Raw genomic sequence first — 18,469 nt, forward strand, 5'->3', positions numbered from 1 at the left:
CCCCAGTCAGCATTTTGATTGGTGACTTGAATGAAGGATTATAAGTTGAGGTTAAGGTTATTTTGATCAAATATTTAGATAATACAAAACTAGCCGAGATGGCTAATGCACTAAAGAAGCAGAATGTAAATCATCTTAATAAATGCTGTTATGACTCTAAATTGAAGTAGAACAACAAATATAAAACTTCAAGTCTTTGTAGCATCTCCCTGACCAATCCCCATATTTGGGGAGAGTTCTGAAGAAGTGGGGTGAAGACAGGGCAGGCAAATCAACCACCCACTTCAGTCAGTATCAACAAAGAAAGCGTAGCAAGAGAAGCGGTGCAACATAAGCCGTGAGAATGATAAATCTCAATGCAAACTTATTACCTCAGAAAAGCTTGGTCACCCACGCTATAGACGGGCAGGTTCTGGGGCAGTTTCCCTGGTAAGACCTTCCTGGGAGAAATCCTGATATTTAGATCACGGGTGCTACCCAGAGGCTAGCTTTTCACAGCTTGCAAGGAGGAGGCTGACTGCTTTGTGTGCAGACAGAGACTGGGACCTGGCAAGATCATTGAACACGTTTTAAAAATCGAGCTAAGTAAAACTCTCACTAGAGAAGACTGATCGCCCACAGATCACTTCTAACAGAGAGCTCGGATCTTAGCGAACTCGCTATGTTGGGGAAATGAAGTGATTTGGCCTCCAAGATGACTGTCTGTACAAGTTGGATAGTGGGGACTCTGCCATCTCAACGTGGGGATGAGCTGTCATCCCAGTTGAATGTAAGGACTGCCAGAGGTCAACTGTGTGAACTTACAGGGGGAGGGCCAAATAGGGGTCATCCCCCTGCTTCTGGAAGGAAGACCTAGGACCAGCACTTAACAGGGCTGTTTTCTGTTGCTGTCACCCTCCCTGTCCAGGCACTGGGGTGCTGTCCCTGGAATGGTCATTAGAGATGGGGTAAAGAAGGGCCTACAGGTAGCCAGAAGTTTCTTCTTTGAGCCTTAGCTGGCAGGCCCTGAAAGAAGGCAGGAGGCTTACCAGATCACAAGGCTATGGCCAGTCAGGCCTTTTAGGGCTTTGCCTTAACAGATTCCTTTTGCCAACCTCGGAAGTTAATAAAGATGAGCTTACCTTTGATTGATTTTACAATTTCCCACTTTCACTGCCCAATCATTCACAGTTAAGTACACAGGGATCCTCACACATACTATTCTCACAGATATCTCTTTCAAAGGGTTATCACACGGCTCTGTGAGTAGATAGGAAAGATCCTTTGTGGGTGGTGTTTTAATTTCTCCTCGTTGATTGGACCAGAGTTACGTCTATCACATTTTCCCTAAAGGCAATCATGTACTGATTTACTAGATGGTCTATCTAAAATGTATGTCACTTCCCTGTTCAAGGAATTCTAGGACTCCCGGGCCAATGTTCTACACAGAGGGAACTGTGGGCACAGCTATTCTACCGTCAATCATTATTAAACTCTTTGTCAATCTAGTGGAGCAATCTAACCAGAAAAACCTGAGTGTTTGCTGCTTTTATCATTTTTCTATAACCTTAGACTCTGAAGACTGTAATCAGTTGTAGACTGGGATATACTAGCTCAATATTGAGGCCCCAGGCCCATTTCCACCCTCACCTGAAAGGTTTATAAGAAATCCACACCTAATACTACTGTGTTTCAAAGTCAGCAATAACAGTCCATGGATGGATCAGACAACACCAATGCCATGGTCTTAATATGAAGAACCAGAAAGGCATAATCACCAGCTGACCCCATTTTTTACTGTTGTTGTTTAGTCACTAAGTCGTGTCTGACTGTTTGCAACCCCATGAACTGCAGCACACCAGACTTCCCTGTCCTTCACTAGTTATCTTTTATTATCACAAAGAAAAGCCAGTTGTTCTAAATCCAAAACCATCAACTTCCTAGTTTTACATAATTTTTAAACATATATAGACCCTTCTCAATATAAAAGGTAGATGTTCTGTGAGAAATTTATTGAGATTTGCTTATGGATAAAATGCGTGTTTGGTTATAAGAGATATAAGTTTTTCAAGCTACAACCATTGAGGCTATACGTTGAATATCAACTTGTTAGAGCAAATGCCAAATTATCTCTTAAGGAGAATCTGGGAAACAACAGATGGTCATTTCTTAGCCCAGCTCCAGGTGGAGGTGCAGTGGCCTTCTGTCCACCATATGTGCCTGTGAGTTACCTCCGATTTAATAAGAAGTTGTCAATCCCTCCCTAGCTTGCTTGCTTATTAAAACACATGGCTCTGAGTTTAACTGGGGCTCTAGGAACGTACCATGATGTTTCTCATTTTCGTTTTTTAATTAAATGATTTTTGGCTGCACTGGGTCTTCATTGCTGCATGCGGACTTTCCCTAGTTACAGTGAGTGGGGGCTACGGTCCAGCTGTGGTGCATGGGCTTCTCATTGCTGTGGCTTCTCTTGTCGCAGCTCACAGGCTCTAGAGTGCTCCAGCTTCAGTAGTTGTGTCACATGGACCCAGCTGCCCAGCAGGATGTGGGATCTTCCCGGATCAGGGATCAAACCCGTGTCTCCTGCACCGGCAGGCAAATTCCAAACCACTGGACCACCAGGGAAGTCCAAACTTACCATGATGTTTAATCTTGGAACTCACAGCTGCTCCTTAATTATTGAAAACTTCAGAAAATGAACGATATTTATGAAAGACTACCTGAAGGACAGCAGTGGACCCAGTCTTTAAGATCAGCCATTATCAAACCTCTTTTTTAACCAAAGAACTCTTGTTCAAACAATGTTTTTCTTAAAAGTCCAGGATCAGAGAAACGGGATGCAAAGGCGGGACCGGGAGCTTGGTTCCACAACTGATGGGCCCCTCAGAACATAGCCTGAAGACCACTGATAGAGCCTCTAACCCCATTCATAGACAGCGGGGCAGAGAAGCAGAGCGGCACGTGCAGACTGGACTGGGGACCTTCCTAGAATGGCTTCACGGAATTGTGCTTTAAACAAGCATCATCATATCTCACTCAGGCAGATGTTGTAAGAAACAGTGCTAGGAAACAAATGCAACATTTACTGCAAGGTTGTTGTTAAAGATATTGTTTACCTGGTTTTGTGACATCTTGTCTGGGAGAACCCCAAGGAGGAAATACTTCCTAGTCTTTGGACCAGAAATCACATTCTTTTGAGCTAATGTTTTTTTTCCTCCTATGGATGCAATGGTTGATCCCTCACTCTTGGTGTTGGTCACTAGAAAGTTTCAGAAGCAAACCTGCAGACTACCCCCAGCAAGTCACACAGTTTCACAGTAGGTACTTCATGAACCACTTCTCCCTCAGCTCCACCTTGTTTTCTAAAATATATTCCCTTAGCCTTCATTCTTTTGCTTTGAAGTACTTTTTGTATGTTGTTTGATTGCATATTTTAAAGCCACCTCAATATTTTTTAAAACATCATGTAAGAAAATTCTTACTAAGAACATCTTCCAGGACCTCCCTGGTGGTCTAGTGGCTAACACTCTGAGTTCCCAATGCAGGGGGCCCAGGTTGGATCCCTGGTCAGGGAGCTAGATCCCATAAGCTGCAACCAAAAGATAAGCACATGTCACAGTGAAGATCAAAGATCCTCATGCTGCAACTAACTGACACAGCTAAATAAACAGATATTTAAAAAGAACATCTACCAACTCAAGCAATGGAAGGCGCCAAGGATGATGAATGTCTAAACTCAAAAAGGACCGAATCAGGAAACTAAGCAAGAATATTCTGGAAATAAAAATCCTGGCGCACACATGATAGCCATCTTCACCGTTCTTCCCTGGTGGCTCAGACAGTAAAGCGTCTGCCTGCAATGCGGGAGACCTGGGTTGAATCCCTGGGTTGGGGAGATCCCCTGGAGATGGAAATGGCAACCCACTCCAGCACTCTTGCCTGGAAAATTCCATGGACGGAGGAGCCTGGTAGGCTATAGTCCATGGGGTCGCAAAGAGTCGGACACGACTGAGGGATTTTACTTTCTTTCACTTCCTTCCCCCAGTGATTTTGCTACTTGGCCAGTTTGAGAACCACTGGATCAGGTATCATGTCGGGTCCTGGTCCCTCTAAGATGCCCAAACTTTGGTTTAGAAGTTGACACAATACAGCTATCCTCACAGTATCCTTCCTACTAAAAGAAAACTGAAAATTTTAGACACAACCACTTTCAAATTCACATTTCAGAGAGAAAGGTCAAGGGCCCCTGCCATCCTCCAAGGGTAATATAATCTTCAGATTGAACACTAACAAGGCACTTTGATCAGCGCACATGACAAGTACAGGTTCCCAGCTTCTGGGCCAAGGTATTTAAATATTTATATCTGTGACCTAGATAGTGAAATTAGAAGTATGTTTCTTCGGTTCATTGATGCTATCAAAGATCATTAAGCACCTCCTTCTTGGGCACTTCAGTTTTACTAAGATGAGCCCTCCCTCCTCACATTATGGGTGGCAGAACACAGGGCTTTGTCCTCATGTGGCAACCAACATCTGCTTTATTCAATTTCAAAGCTGATAACTTTTTGAAAACAATTTTAAGTGTATAACTATTCACTCCTGATTCAGTCAGGAATTCCTAGGTTTCAAATAGATATTGCCAGGACTTCCCTGGTGGCCCAGTGGCCAAGACTCTGTGCTCCCAATGCAGGGAGACTGGGTTCGATCCCTGGTCAGGGAACTAGATGCCACATGCCACAGTGAAGATCAAAGACCCTGAGTGCTGCAACTAAGACCCAGCACAGTTAAATAAATTAATTGATATTTAAAAACACAAATAGATATCATGACTGTGTGAAAGAGAAAACCAGAGGATATATCACATCCAGGTGAGGGTGGCCTCTAGCCTCAACAGACAGGCTGGTTCCTTAGACACTGCTCTGCCCCTGTCCCCTCTCTCTTCCCATCCTCACCCTCGTATATGCCCATCTCACCTTTCACAGTACATAGCCCAATTCACTTTTGATTATACACTTTCTTGTTTCTAGTTACAAAGCTCTCCCTTTCCCTCTATCTCAATTCTGTCACCCAACTTGTCCTCCTGATATTTTGGGTGCCTCTCTCTTCTGCCAACTCACCAAGTACAACTCCTGCAGCCAAATTTTATGCACACAGTTCAAGTCCAATCCCGTCACTTCTGGTTTGTCCAGCCTTTTAACCTGGCCATCCCACATCCAACGCCTGTGCCACCTATCTTGGTCCCATTGTTTATTTTATACTGGCCCCTGCAGCTCAACTCACCCAATTCTGCTTACACATGACCTCCACTGTTTTTTCAGGAAGTTAATGACCAAAAATCCCAACACACCACAGCAAGGAGTGGAAAGAATTCCTGTCTTTTCTGCCTTCAGTGCTTGCAGTACTGAGTCACTCAAGTTTCTCTGTATCTTCCACTAGGGGGTACCACCCCATAATTTTTGAAACAGGAAGTCTGCTGAATACAGTTCTTAATGAAAAATGAAATCCAGGCACAGTGGATTTTTTTCAAACTTTTCTGAACACATGCTGTAATTTTATGAAGCAATTTAATTTGATTCCTTTAAAATAAAAGCTGCCCCATGGGCAGAGTAATAGGCAGCAATCTTGAGCTGTATAAACTTATATAAGGGAATGCCAATTAAAAACCCTTGGCTCTATTATGGTAAGATAAATAGTCATGAATTAAATGAAATAAATGCAAAACCTGAGTACAGCCAGACAAGTGAAATTATTTTTATTTAAGCAAGAGAAATAGACATGCTGAACAAAAGTTGGCTTTAAAACGAAGACGTTTGTTAAACAAAAATAAGGCAACTCAGATGTTCTGGGACTTGGCATAAATGGAACAGAATTCTCTTATCTTTGGGCTATAAAGGACTTGCAACGCTAAAAATCGGTTCAATTCTTTGGGATTTTTTTAAGAGGAAGTATGCCCAGACATTACACTGTAGTGACTGAAAATGCAGGATGCCTGAAATTTACTTTCCAATCTCCCACCTACCTCTATAAAAACTTGGCCAGTCTCCATCTCCTTAGCCTAAATCTTAGTTCTGCATCAGTTTGATGGCTTTAATGATAGGACCAACCACCTAGGTTTCGGGTGTGAATTACATGAGCTACTGCATATAAAATGCCTACAGAGTGATGGCCCACAGTAGGTACTCAAGAAAGGCTAACTATTTATTCAGTGAGTCAGTGCAGTGTACCGAAGACCTCTTAGGATGGCTAAGACAAGATATCTTTGCATTGAAAATGATACTTACTATCATTTTGGCAAACACACTCATACAGATAAGTAATCAGGAGACCAGAGAAGTTAAGCAATTTGACAAAGGTCACACAGCTATTTCTTGATAAACTTTAGAATAGAACTTGGACTTCCTTAATGTCAGGCAACTTTCTTTCCCTTATCCTATATTGTTTCTCCTAGTAGCTGATAGTTTATTCACGCAGATTTAATACATTCTGGGGCTAACAATGGGTTTTGTTGGCAAAGTTTTGGTGAATGTAGCCAAGTAAACATTGTTGCAGCAATGTCAAAGACTCCTTGGTGAATGTAGCCAAGTAAAAAAACATTGTTGCAGCAATGTCAAAGACTCCAGCAGTATGTATCTTTAACAGGTTTGACTTTGAAGCCCCTTTCCTACTTTTAGAAACTTACCCTTAGGAAATAATATAAAATGAAAGGTTATATGCAAAAAGATGTTTGCCACCATATTCTTTGGAATACTGAAAAAATAAAAATAATCTACATGTCCAACAATAGGAAAGTAGTTTAATATGGCAGAAGCATGGATTCTGGAACCATTTAAAAATTATGAAGACCACAAAGAAACAGATAATATTTACTTTATTCATCTCATTGCATAAGGAGGTAATTTAACACATAGAATGATACTGTATTTTTGTAATTAAAATCAATTAAATAATTATATAGATAAATCCAGAAAATAAAAGAAAAAATAAAGTGATTTTAGGAATACTGGAATTGGAAATGACTTTTTCTTTCACTGTGAGTTCTTTTCATGATAAAGAGATGGAATAAAGACTTGTTGAATGAACTTTCTTTATTGGGACTGGGAAAGATTTACATGATCCAAGTATCCTTTAGTGCATCATGATGACATATAGCCAAATGAAAGACAGGTCAGAGTCCTCACCACACACTGAACTGAGGCCCACAGCAATGTATCCCCATCCTTGGCCTCTCAGAATTTACAAGCTGATAGAGAAGACATGACATAAACCTGGATCTCGACACTGCTCAACCTGCAAAATCTTTAACATCCCATCTCAAGCCAGGGCTGTTCCCCTCCCAGCTTTCATGCCACCTGCTTATTAACATCATTAGAACTGCCAGTCTGCTGGTCCCTATGCTCTCTTTTGTTCCCACAGCTTTGTTTCATTTTTCTTTGCTATTCTGCTTAAATACTAAGGCATCTCACTTTAGCTACCCTGTCCACAATAAACTGCAGTATCTTAGACCTTTATTTCTAATTCATCTGAGCTGAAAGCCACCATAAGCTGGATGTGTTCACTTGTCTTGGCCCAGCCTGGGTTGCAGGACTTCCCTAGATGAAGCCACCCAACATCCCTTCCTAACCCCTGGTCAGCTTCCTCTCCTGCTCCTGGTGGTCCTGCCTAGTCTCAGGCTTTCCCTTCTCCCCCCAGCCCCCCAACGCACTTCACTGTACAGAAATTCTTACATGAGAAATTTCTTCCCTTGAACCAAGCCCAAAGTCTAGCTGCATTCTGCATCCATTATTACTCCCTGCCTTCCAGTTTCAGAGGTGACCTGACCCTGCATGTGCCCTCGAACCCAGCACCTCCTGCCTATTCCCACTTTTGTACCATAAGCTTGTTGTTCCTCTGTTCAACTTTGCCTGAACTCTGATCGTCTTCCTTCAAACCCTTCTCCCCTCCAACTCTTGCCATCATCTATAAAGAAGCCTTTCCCTTGAGATGGATACATACTCTTCTAAATGATTACCACTTGCCTTTCTCCTCCCCTCCCCCTCCCTACCTTGGCTGTCTCCAAGTCCTCTTTGCCTCATCTAAGATAACCTGACTCCTCCCACTCTACCACCCAAATTGTTCCCACAGAAACTAAATCCAAAGGTGCCTTTTCATTTCATATCTCACTAGAAATCCTCAGCTGTGTTTCACCCTGTTAACCATTCCTTGTCTTGAAACATTCTCTTGACTTTTGGGACACTCCACTGTGACCTTAGTTATTGGATAGCTATGTGAATGAAAAAACAAATGTCGCTTGGGGAGGGGAGAGCTCGTAAGGCTCTCAGCTCAACAAGAGGGCTCACGCTTCAGGGGGGTGGTGGCAGGGCAGGTGTTAGATTTAAAATCCACGAGATGAAGTTTTGGGAACTGAATTCCTTCCTAGGGACTAGTTTTGTGAACTCTATGTCAAGTCAACTGATGACTCAATGATAACAGTGGTGGATGGAACCCATCGAAACGATACAAAGAACTGTTTATTCTTTTATCTCATGGAAGGACAGGTGTAGTGGAGACTGGATCATACTACAGGAACTTGTGGACAATGCTGGGATTTCCTCTCTTGAAGATGATCAGGAGTGAGGGAAGTGGAATTCAAGTCAGCTGGGTCTCCCTCAGTCCTCTCTAACAGCTAAAGCTTCCAAACTGCATTCATTCTATTCAATAAGACAGAGTGAATTTTCCATTATTAAAAAATTACTTTTTAATTTTAGTATCATTCTTGTAAAGTACAATCTGGTACTTAAGTATAAGATGTTTCTCATCTATTTTGATTCTTTCTTAATTTTAAGTAATATGTCTTCTATTAGACTGCAAAAGGCCTTGATGTCAAGGGTCCTTTTTAGTTTGTCTTTTGTCTTCTACATTCCTTAGCATAATAAGACTGACACTAGAAAAATGCTAAAAACAAAAATCCCAATTAAAGACCTAAATATTAGATAGGATAGTAGAAAACTCTGAGAGGAAAACATAGGTAGAACAGTCTCTGACATAAATCACAGCAAAATCTTTTTTAATCCATCTCCCAGAATAATGGAAATAAAAGTAAAAATAAACAAATGAGACTGACTTAAACTCAAAAGCTTTTGCACAGCAAGAAAAAGTGAAAGTTGCTCAGTCGTGTCTGACTCTTTCCCATGGACTATATAGTCCATGGAATTCTCCAGGCCAGAATACTAGAGTAGGTACCCCTTTTCCTTCTTTCCAACCCAGGGATCGAACCCAGGTCTCCTGCATTGCAGGCAGATTCTTTACCAGCTGAGCTATCAGGGAAACAAAACAAAAAGACAACAAAAGATTGGGAGAAAGTACTTGCAAATGGTGTGACTGATAAGAGATTCAGTTCAGTTCAGTTCAGTCACTCAGTCTTCCGACTCTTTGAGACCCGATGAACCACAGTACACCAGGCCTCCTTGTCCATCACCAACTCCCGGAGTCTACCCAAACCCATGTCCATTGAGTCAGTGATGCCATCGAACCATCTCATCCTCTGTCGTCCCCTTCTCCTCCTGCCCTCAATCTTTCCCAGCATCAGGGTCTTTTCAAATCTGAAAATTTACAAACAGCTTATGACACTTAATAGCATCAAAACAAACATCCCACTCAAAAAATGGGCAGAAGACCTGAATAGACAGTTCACTAACGAGGACGTACAGATGGACAATAGGCACATGAAAAGATGTTCAAAATCACTACTTACTTGAGAAATGCAAATCAAAGCTACAATGAGATATCACCTCACACCAGTTAGAGTGGCTACCATCAAAAAAAATCCACAAACCACAAATACTGGAGAGGATGTGGAGAGAAGGGAACTCTCCTACACTGTTGGTGGGAATGTAAATTGGTACAGTCACTATGGAGAACAGTATGCAGGTTCCTTAAAAACTAAAAACAGAGCCACCATATGACCCTGCAATTCCACTCCTGAACATGTATCCAGAGAAAAACATGGCCTGAAAAGATACATGCACCCCAATGTTCACTGCACACTGTTTACAATGACCAAGACATGGAAGCAACTTTAATGTCCATCGACAGAGGAATGGGTAAAGAAGACGTGGTATATAAATACAATGGAATAATACTCAGCCATTAAAAAGAATGAAATAAGGCCACTTGCCACAACATGGATGGACTTAAAGAGTGTCATACTAAGTGAGAGTATCATACTAAGTGAAGTAAGTCAGACAGACAAGGAGAAATATAACATCCTTTATATGTGGGATCTAAAAAGAAATGGTACAAATGAACTTATAAAACAGAAAGAGACACAGAAAACAAACTCATGGTTGCAGTGGGGAAGGGATAGTTAGGGACTTTGAAAAGGTCATGTACACACTGCTATATTTAAAATGGATAACCAACAAAAACCTATTGCATAGCACACAGAACTCTGCTCCATGTTATGTGCCAGCCTGGATGGGATGGGGTTTGGGAGAGAATGGATACATGTATATGTATGATTGAGTTCCCTTCAGTGTTCACCTGAAACTATTACAACATTGTTAACTGGCTATACCCCAATACAAAATATTTTTGGAGTTAAGAAAAATAAAAAGAAAAAAGAAATATACAAACAAACAAAAAAAATCCTGTTGTTTAATTTAGCAAGTATTTTAACGTTCCAAATTTCAATTGACTCCAGAATGTGATATATTATTCTAGGTGCAGAACTGTCATATAGAAAATATTTAAGTTATTAGCATTTTATGAATGGGAAGAGAGGCAGAAACACCTCAATACCTAAGAAGGATTTGGCACAAAGTTGAAATGGCCTGACACCTTCTTGTGTATATTGTACCAACCTAGATATAAAAGCTGGAATCCCAAGCAATGTTCAGAACTAACTCGGGTTTTCTTTGCACTAAGTCCTACAAATCCTTGTAGTTCACCTTAGGCCAAAAGTCGTAACATCCTTGACTGTGGATAGCAGCTAGGTCTTTTGGAACTTTGGATTAGGCTTTTTTTTTTTTTTCCCCAGTCAGGGAAATAATCTGAAAAGAGAAAGAAATTACATGTAGTCCAGTGCATTTTTCTGTTTGTGTGGTTCCTCCACCAGCTAAAGATATTTAAAGGCTCTTGAACCTCTTGCATCTTTAATTCTCTTTTTTAAGTGTCATTTTATTTTTAGATAACTTTCCTTTTTTTTTTTTTTTTTTTTTTAGCTCTACAGCCAGATTAGGGCATCTAGCTGGAAAATCATTTTCCCTTAAAAAAAAAAAATGCTAGAATTTGAATGCAGGCATGGAATTTCAAACATTTACTACAGTGCAATTCTTCGGACATTAACATTTATCGCTGAAAGATAACTGAAAAGGGTCCTTAAATTAACCTACAAAGACAAGAGGCTCTAGAGACACTTTTCCCGCCTTTCAGATAAAAGAGGATTCATTACCTGTAATCTTCAAAGCTCCAGGACGCACGATGCAATCCCTCAGTGGAACTTTGTGCTAGAAGCTGCAGCTTCTGTGATTTCGGGCAAGACTGGCCCAGGCACTCCGGTCACATAGAAAGCGGAAGGGAAGAAGTACCTGAGCAAGGTAGGAGCCACTCAGAAGCAGCCTGGGGCCGCCACTCACCTCGAGGAGGAGGAGCTGGCGCCAGGACCCACCCGGATGGAGAGGACAAGTGAACCCGGGCCCGCCAGGTGAGGGAAGGGAACGCCAGCCCTACTCAACCCCAGAAGAGGCGGGGCGCGGCTCGCGATTACCCGCAGGGGCGGAGCCGGTCGAGCACCTGGGCCGAGGCGGAACCGAGGGGATCCAGTCACCACCAGAAGAACCTGGTACTAAGACTCACCTGTGCGGGGGCCTGAGGCCGGGCCAGGGCCAGAACACACCTGAGCCGGCGGAAACCTGCCCCGAAGGGCGAGGCACCCCCCCGGGCCGCCGCAGCCGAGCGCCCCTTCGTGGGTCCGCGCGGCGCCATGACCTGGAGCGCCACCGCCCGGGGCGCGCACCAGCCGGACAACACCGCGTTCACGCAGCAGCGGCTCCCCGCCTGGCACCCGCTGCTGTCGGCCAGCATCGCGCTGCCGCTCTTCTTCTGCGCCGGCCTGGCCTTCATCGGCCTGGGCCTGGGCCTCTACTACTCCTCCAACGGCATCAAGGAGCTCGCGTACGACTACACCGGCGACTCGGGCACCGGCAACTGTTCGGTGTGCGCCACGGCCGGCCAGGGCCGCGCGCCGCCGCCCCCCTGCTCCTGCGCCTGGTACTTCTCGCTGCCCGAGCTCTTCCAGGGCCCCGTGTACCTCTACTACGAGCTGACCAACTTCTACCAGAACAACCGGCGCTACGGCGTGTCCCGCGACGACTCGCAGCTGAGCGGGCTGCCGAGCTCGCTGCGCCACCCGGTCAACGAGTGCGCCCCCTACCAGTACAGCGCGGCCGGCCTGCCCATCGCGCCCTGCGGCGCCATCGCCAACAGCCTCTTCAACGACTCCTTCTCGCTGTGGCACCAGCGCCAGCCCAACGGGCCCTACGTCGAGGTGCCGCTCGACCGCACCGGCATCGCCTGGTGGACCGACTACCATGTCAAGTTCCGCAACCCGCCGCTGGTGAACGGCAGCCTGGCGCTGGCCTTCCAGGGCACCGCGCCCCCGCCCAACTGGCACCGGCCGGTCTACGAGCTGAGCCCCGACCCCAACAACACCGGCTTCATCAACCAGGACTTCGTGGTGTGGATGCGCACGGCTGCGCTGCCCACCTTCCGCAAGCTGTACGCGCGCATCCGCCAGGGCAACTACTCGGCCGGGCTGCCGCGGGGTGCCTACCGCGTCAACATCACCTACAACTACCCGGTGCGCGCCTTCAGCGGCCACAAATGCCTCATCTTCAGCAGCATCTCGTGGATGGGCGGCAAGAATCCGTTCCTGGGCATCGCCTACCTGCTGGTCGGCTCCCTCTGCATCCTCGTGGGCTTTGTCATGCTGGCCGTCTACATTCGCTACCAGGACCAGAACGACGACGAGGAGGACGACGAGTGATTCCTGCTTTCAAAGTACCCTTTCTGCTCCTTGCCAAAACTCTTGCAAACTTCTTTAGGCTTCTCCCTCTCGACTGTCACCCAATTCCAACTTCGCCTCACTTTGCCTCCTGCTGTGGATGAGGGGACCAGAGAGAGAGAAATTAACACCCGATCAGGGGCTTCCAGGCTCTTTTAGGGTGTTTGAACTGCTAGAGCGAGACATTCCTACAAATTTCCCCCATCTCTTTCACGAGTGGACACGTTAGGTTCTTTGAGAGAGGAACGGACGCTTGCTTAGACACTCTTATTCAACCCCCATCTGATGAAGAGACAGACCTGTAGATGTTAAAAGAACTCTTTTGAGTTCTAACAGCTACTCATTGGTTCTGATTCTGACTTTGAAGCTAGAGCTTTAACCACTGTGGTACAGTGGTTTTCTTTTCTTGGGGGTAGGGATAAGTGTAGAGAGTGAAGCCCACAAATAACCAGCAGAGGCGTGGAGGAGTGGAGGAGAACATACTCTTTTAAAATGTAGATAGATTAGAAGGCCCCATCCCCAGAAATTCTGACACTATAATAAGGCTTTGGTGAGACCCTCGAAGCTGCAGTTTTAACAAACCCATCTGGAGATTCCTCCTGTATTCCCTCAAGTTTGGGAATCAGTGCCCTGAACCAGGCAGCAAGTAGGAAGCTGTTTCCCTATTCCCTCATATGTCCGAGGCTAAGTGTGACTCCATCACTGCCGTCCAGTTTTTCAGGTGGTAGTCTTTTCCCAGGGGCAGTGACAAGCATAATGTTCCAAGTTTGGTCTCACTCCTCCTTGAACATAGGAAGCTCTCTGTAAGATGCAGAGTAAGTGAAAACAGCAAGTTGGCATATAGATTTGCAGAGCAGGGTTTGTAACAATTCATTTGCTATTTTAGTGCAAGAAATTTAATTTTTTTTTTTTTTTTTTTTTGGCCAGGTACTGTGTAGAAACTTGAAAATGTCAGGTCAGTTTGTACAGTTCAGTGGGAAGGTTTTAACCTTAAAATCAGATAGCTGAAGGGGACCTTAGAGGGAAAATGTTTTTCCTAAAGTCATATTGTGACTCAGTCTTGTCATCTAAATGATTTTTTATGCTTAGTGATTTTTTTATGCTTATGTTTCTCATACCTTTTCCCTTGTGTCAAAAAAAAATTAATGTTCTCAAATGAACCATGTTTGTTTTTAATAATATGTTGAAGTGAATACTAAGAAATTAGTCTTATGTAAATTAGACTCTTAAAAATTATTTGAACCATTGAGATACTTATGTAAATTACTCTTAAAAATTATTTGAACCATTGAGATAATGTTAAACTTTGACTACTCTAAAATCATTCTAATATATTGATATATAAAGTTACTGTAAGAAAATAGAATTTTTAAAAACCCTTTTATGGCAAAAGAACTTTAAAAAGTGAGATCATCTGCACAAGTTTATTTGCTGAAAGCAAACAGTTATTTGGTCTTCTGTCAGACTTCTTAGTGCCTGTTCTCTATTACAGCTACTTTCCAGTTACTACAATTTTTGCTCATGCCTATAAAGCAAGGCAATACTTTGAAGTTTTTTTTTTTTTTTATTGAGTAGTCACAGAAATATTGAATTGTACTGAATAATTTATATTAATTTTATTTTATTCTTCTGGTTCTTTGAAAAATAATAGACATAGACAGCATGCATGTTCGCTGACATGTGTTGGATCTTCTGGAACAGTTGTGACTTAAGAGATTCTGTCCCAGTATTTACATAAGCCAAAAAATGTTTTATAATCCAAGTATGTTGGCTTCCTAACTCCTGATATGACAATTTTACTGTCAGATTGTGTAGTGTGATTTTAGACTGTGGATATGTGATTATATGTATATAGAGAAATTTTTATTTATCATGAATTTTTGATCAAGCGACTGCTTCTTTATAATTTACCACATTTTTTTACTACTTAATTGAGAAGAACCATGTATATTACTATCATTTTTACAATATTCATTGCTATAAAATTTTAAGAGTCTACAAAATTAAAGGTATTCTGATTAAATCAATGAATATGGTTCCAGGCTCTCTTCTCTGGGTTTTTGAAAGAGAATAAAGGTTATATTTGTGTTGCCTTTGTTATCACATTTGCTTAATCCTTTTGAACTATGATCTTAAAGCCACAGACGTCAAAAAAGTTACCAGCTACCATCCACTTTGCTCATTTGTTTTTTTTTTTTTTTTTTTTTTTTTTTTTGCTCATTTGTTATTAGCAGATTTATACTGCAGCAAGAAAATCGTCTTTCAGAATAAAGCTCAAATGAACTCAGTCTTTCAGTGTTAACTTCCTAACAGAATTTGAACTTACATCAATATCAACATGTAGTATGAATCAGACAATCCTTGACTGTTGTTTGAATTTGGTAAAATGTGGTCTATTTTTAATAATATTTAGTATTAAAAGTTACTAAAGAATGTGACTGCAGCAATCTTCTCCATTTCTGCATTTTACCCAAATTCTAAATTACAATTATTTATTGGGTATTTTGGACTACAAAACTTCAGAAACTTTAAAAGCAAAAAATGAAACATTTTCCTGCACTGTAGCATTTTGTTTAGTATCTCTGGATTCTAGCTAGGTTTGAATTCTCATGTTGTCCAGTAAATGCTTCCTAGCTAGAGCTGTGTAATCTGGAATGAGACCGAAAAGTGAACCTCAACAATTGGACTGGAAATGTGCTTTGATCTACTTTGTAAAGTAAACCACAAACAAAAGAGAAACTAATGTGGTTGGCAGGAACTCCCAATACAGAATAATGTAACAAGAAAGACTTCCCAAGAATCTCCAGAATCAAATTAACAATTCAAGGACTAGACAATTGTTTCAAATCAGAGACAGAATAACAGTCTGAGATTTTCTTTAGTAAAAAGTACCACTTCACACTATATAACCACAACCCTTTCGGCATCCTGGTGTCTGTGCCCTCTTCTTGTCATTGGGGATCTCAAAAGTCTTGAGTAAATTCTCAGTTATTGGTAGAACTACAATGTAATCAATTCCTTATATGCCCCTGGGCACATCAGTTATGGTGTACAAGTAACTGTAATAATAGTAAATGCCCTCTTCTTTTATTTTCATCAGGCATTTCTTTGCACCCTAGATTTTTTCCCACAGATAAAACATAGCTGACTGATTTAGATGACAAAATTGAATTTTTTTTTAACTTCAATTTTTTCCCCCCAGGAGAATTTCTCATAATTTCCCTCCAACAAAAGCAGTCACATAAAGTGTCATTAAGGAAGTCATTCAGTGAATCTGACTGAAATATATTAAGTTCCCAGAGAGATTTTACCCGAGAGTAGTATTTTGGTGTCAAGAATTTGCAAAAATTATAAACAGTTGTCGACTCACTGTATACTACCATCCCCCATGGTTTCTTTGATAAGACTAACAATGTGTATTCAGGGAAAAATACTTCCCCACTGGTTTGCCACCTGGCATTATAATTCTCACTGTTAGTGGTAATGATGTAAATTCGTTCACCACAGCAAGGTGGCATTTCTTTCTTTATGCACTTGGCTGAGCAGCTTAGCATGGCACAAGAAGACCCCAAGGCAGTGAAACCTACCATAGACTGTGGGGTGTGGAGGAAGAGGAGAAAAGAAAGAAAAAAAAGGTGCAGTTTGGAGCATGAAGCAGGGTGTCATGAAGAAGGGGGAGACTTGGCTGTGACTGGAACCCGCTGCAGAGGGCAGAGCCCACAGTGACCTCACTGATGACAAACCTTGGAGAAATTCAGTCAGTGGATGGTAGCTCACCTTCTGAACCTCTCAGCTTGTCTTTTTGATGAGTTTCAGTGTGATTTATCTTTTTCCTTAGAAGCAAAAGAAATTACTGTCAAGAACCTCCTCTCCTTTCTCTCTGCATTGAGTTCTTAACTGAATTCCTGTTAAAGTGGCTGAAACCTTACATTACTGATGAAAACTGTAAATGATGTGTCATTAATTATGACACTTTGTTCTTCTAAAAGGCCTTTGCTCTGAAAGTCCAAGGTGCTTAACACTATTATACAGTTTCATTAATTTTAACCATCAAAATGCATGACGTTTTAGAAAGTCATCAGGACTGATGAGGGGGAAATTCATTCTATTTTGCTCAATTTTGTTCAAAAGTCAACGAAAGCAGTGTTCTACAACAAAAGCACAACCTTTGGATGGAGCAGTCATAGTCATTTCAACGGGGGCACTTGAATATTCTCAAAGGAAGACTTGATGAAGTCTTGCTATAATTTTAATAAGTTAAAGACACATTCCATTTTTGTTAAAGAATCCAAAATGAGAGCTCCATCACTTCCTTCCAAGTAAACAATAGAATGTTGTTGTTATTTACTTGCTAAATCATTTCCAACTCTTTTTGCAATCCCATGGACTGTAGCCTGCCAGATTCCTCTGTCCATGGGATTTCCCAGGCAAGAATACTAGAGTGGGGTGCCATTTCCTTCTCCAGGAGATCTTCCTGATCTAGGGATAGGACCCACATCTCCTGCATTGCAGGCAGGAGCCACCAGAGAATTCTTTACCACTGAGCCACCAGGGAAGCCCAAATGACAAAATGTGAAAGTGTGTGAAAGTGTTAGTTGTGTCTGACTCTTTGAGACAGCATGGACTATAGCCCACCAGGCTCCTCTGTCCATGGAATTCTCCAGGCAAGAGTACTGGAGTGGGTAGCTATTGCCTTCTCCAGGGGATCTTCCTGGCCTAGGGTCGAACCCAGGTCTCCTGCATTGCAGGCAGATTCCTTATCATTGGAGCCACGAGGGAAGCCCAAATGACAGAAAGGAAAACACTTTACTCTTTCCTTTTTGTTTTTACCTACAGGGCTTTAGGGGTGAAGACTTGATATATCAATGTAATTTGTAAGTAACTGAATGATGGTATCTTTCATACCATTAGGAGGCAACTTAGCTCATTTGTTCACTCACTTTCATGAATCTTTAAAAACATTATTGACCATCATATAAGTAAATGGCATAATCTCTACCTCCAATTCTAACTTCTCTCCAAACTCACACGTCCAGCTGCCTCTGGGACACGCCTAAATGTCCTACAAATAGCATAAGCTCTACGTGGTCAGCAGGAAACCCAATGACCTTTCCTCCAAACCCATTCTTCCAAGAATAGCCCCAGATGCTGAAAATGACTCATCGATCCCACTCAGTCATCCAAGCCCCAAACGTGAACTGCCTCCTTCGCTCCTCCTGTTTCTTCCCACATCCAACTAGTTACCAGATCCTGTTGCTGCTAGATCCCAAATGCATGCTCAATCAGGCCTCTCTCTGTCACTGCCCTGGCCCAGGACTTTGTTATTTTCCATCTGGAAGCTGGAGGAGCCTGCTAATTGGGCTCTAGTTTATTTTCCACATCCTAGCCACGAGGAGCTAGCCAAAACACAGATCTCATCACGTGACCCTCAACTTCAGCTCCCTCACATCT

At 42.5% G+C, this 18,469-nt stretch overlaps 1 protein-coding gene across 1 annotated transcript; it reads left to right on the forward strand.

The window, feature by feature from the left end:
* Window positions 1–11,804: 11,804 nt before the first annotated feature.
* TMEM30B (transmembrane protein 30B) lies at window positions 11,805–15,118 on the forward strand. The gene has a single exon (XM_043920726.1). The coding sequence runs from the start codon at window positions 11,939–11,941 to the stop codon at window positions 12,998–13,000; it is 1,062 nt and encodes a 353-aa protein (XP_043776661.1). The 5' UTR covers window positions 11,805–11,938; the 3' UTR covers window positions 13,001–15,118.
* The last annotated feature ends 3,351 nt before the right edge of the window (window positions 15,119–18,469 follow it).

Source organism: Cervus elaphus, chromosome 12, assembly GCF_910594005.1.
Source record: "Cervus elaphus chromosome 12, mCerEla1.1, whole genome shotgun sequence".
Taxonomy (NCBI): domain Eukaryota; kingdom Metazoa; phylum Chordata; class Mammalia; order Artiodactyla; family Cervidae; genus Cervus; species Cervus elaphus.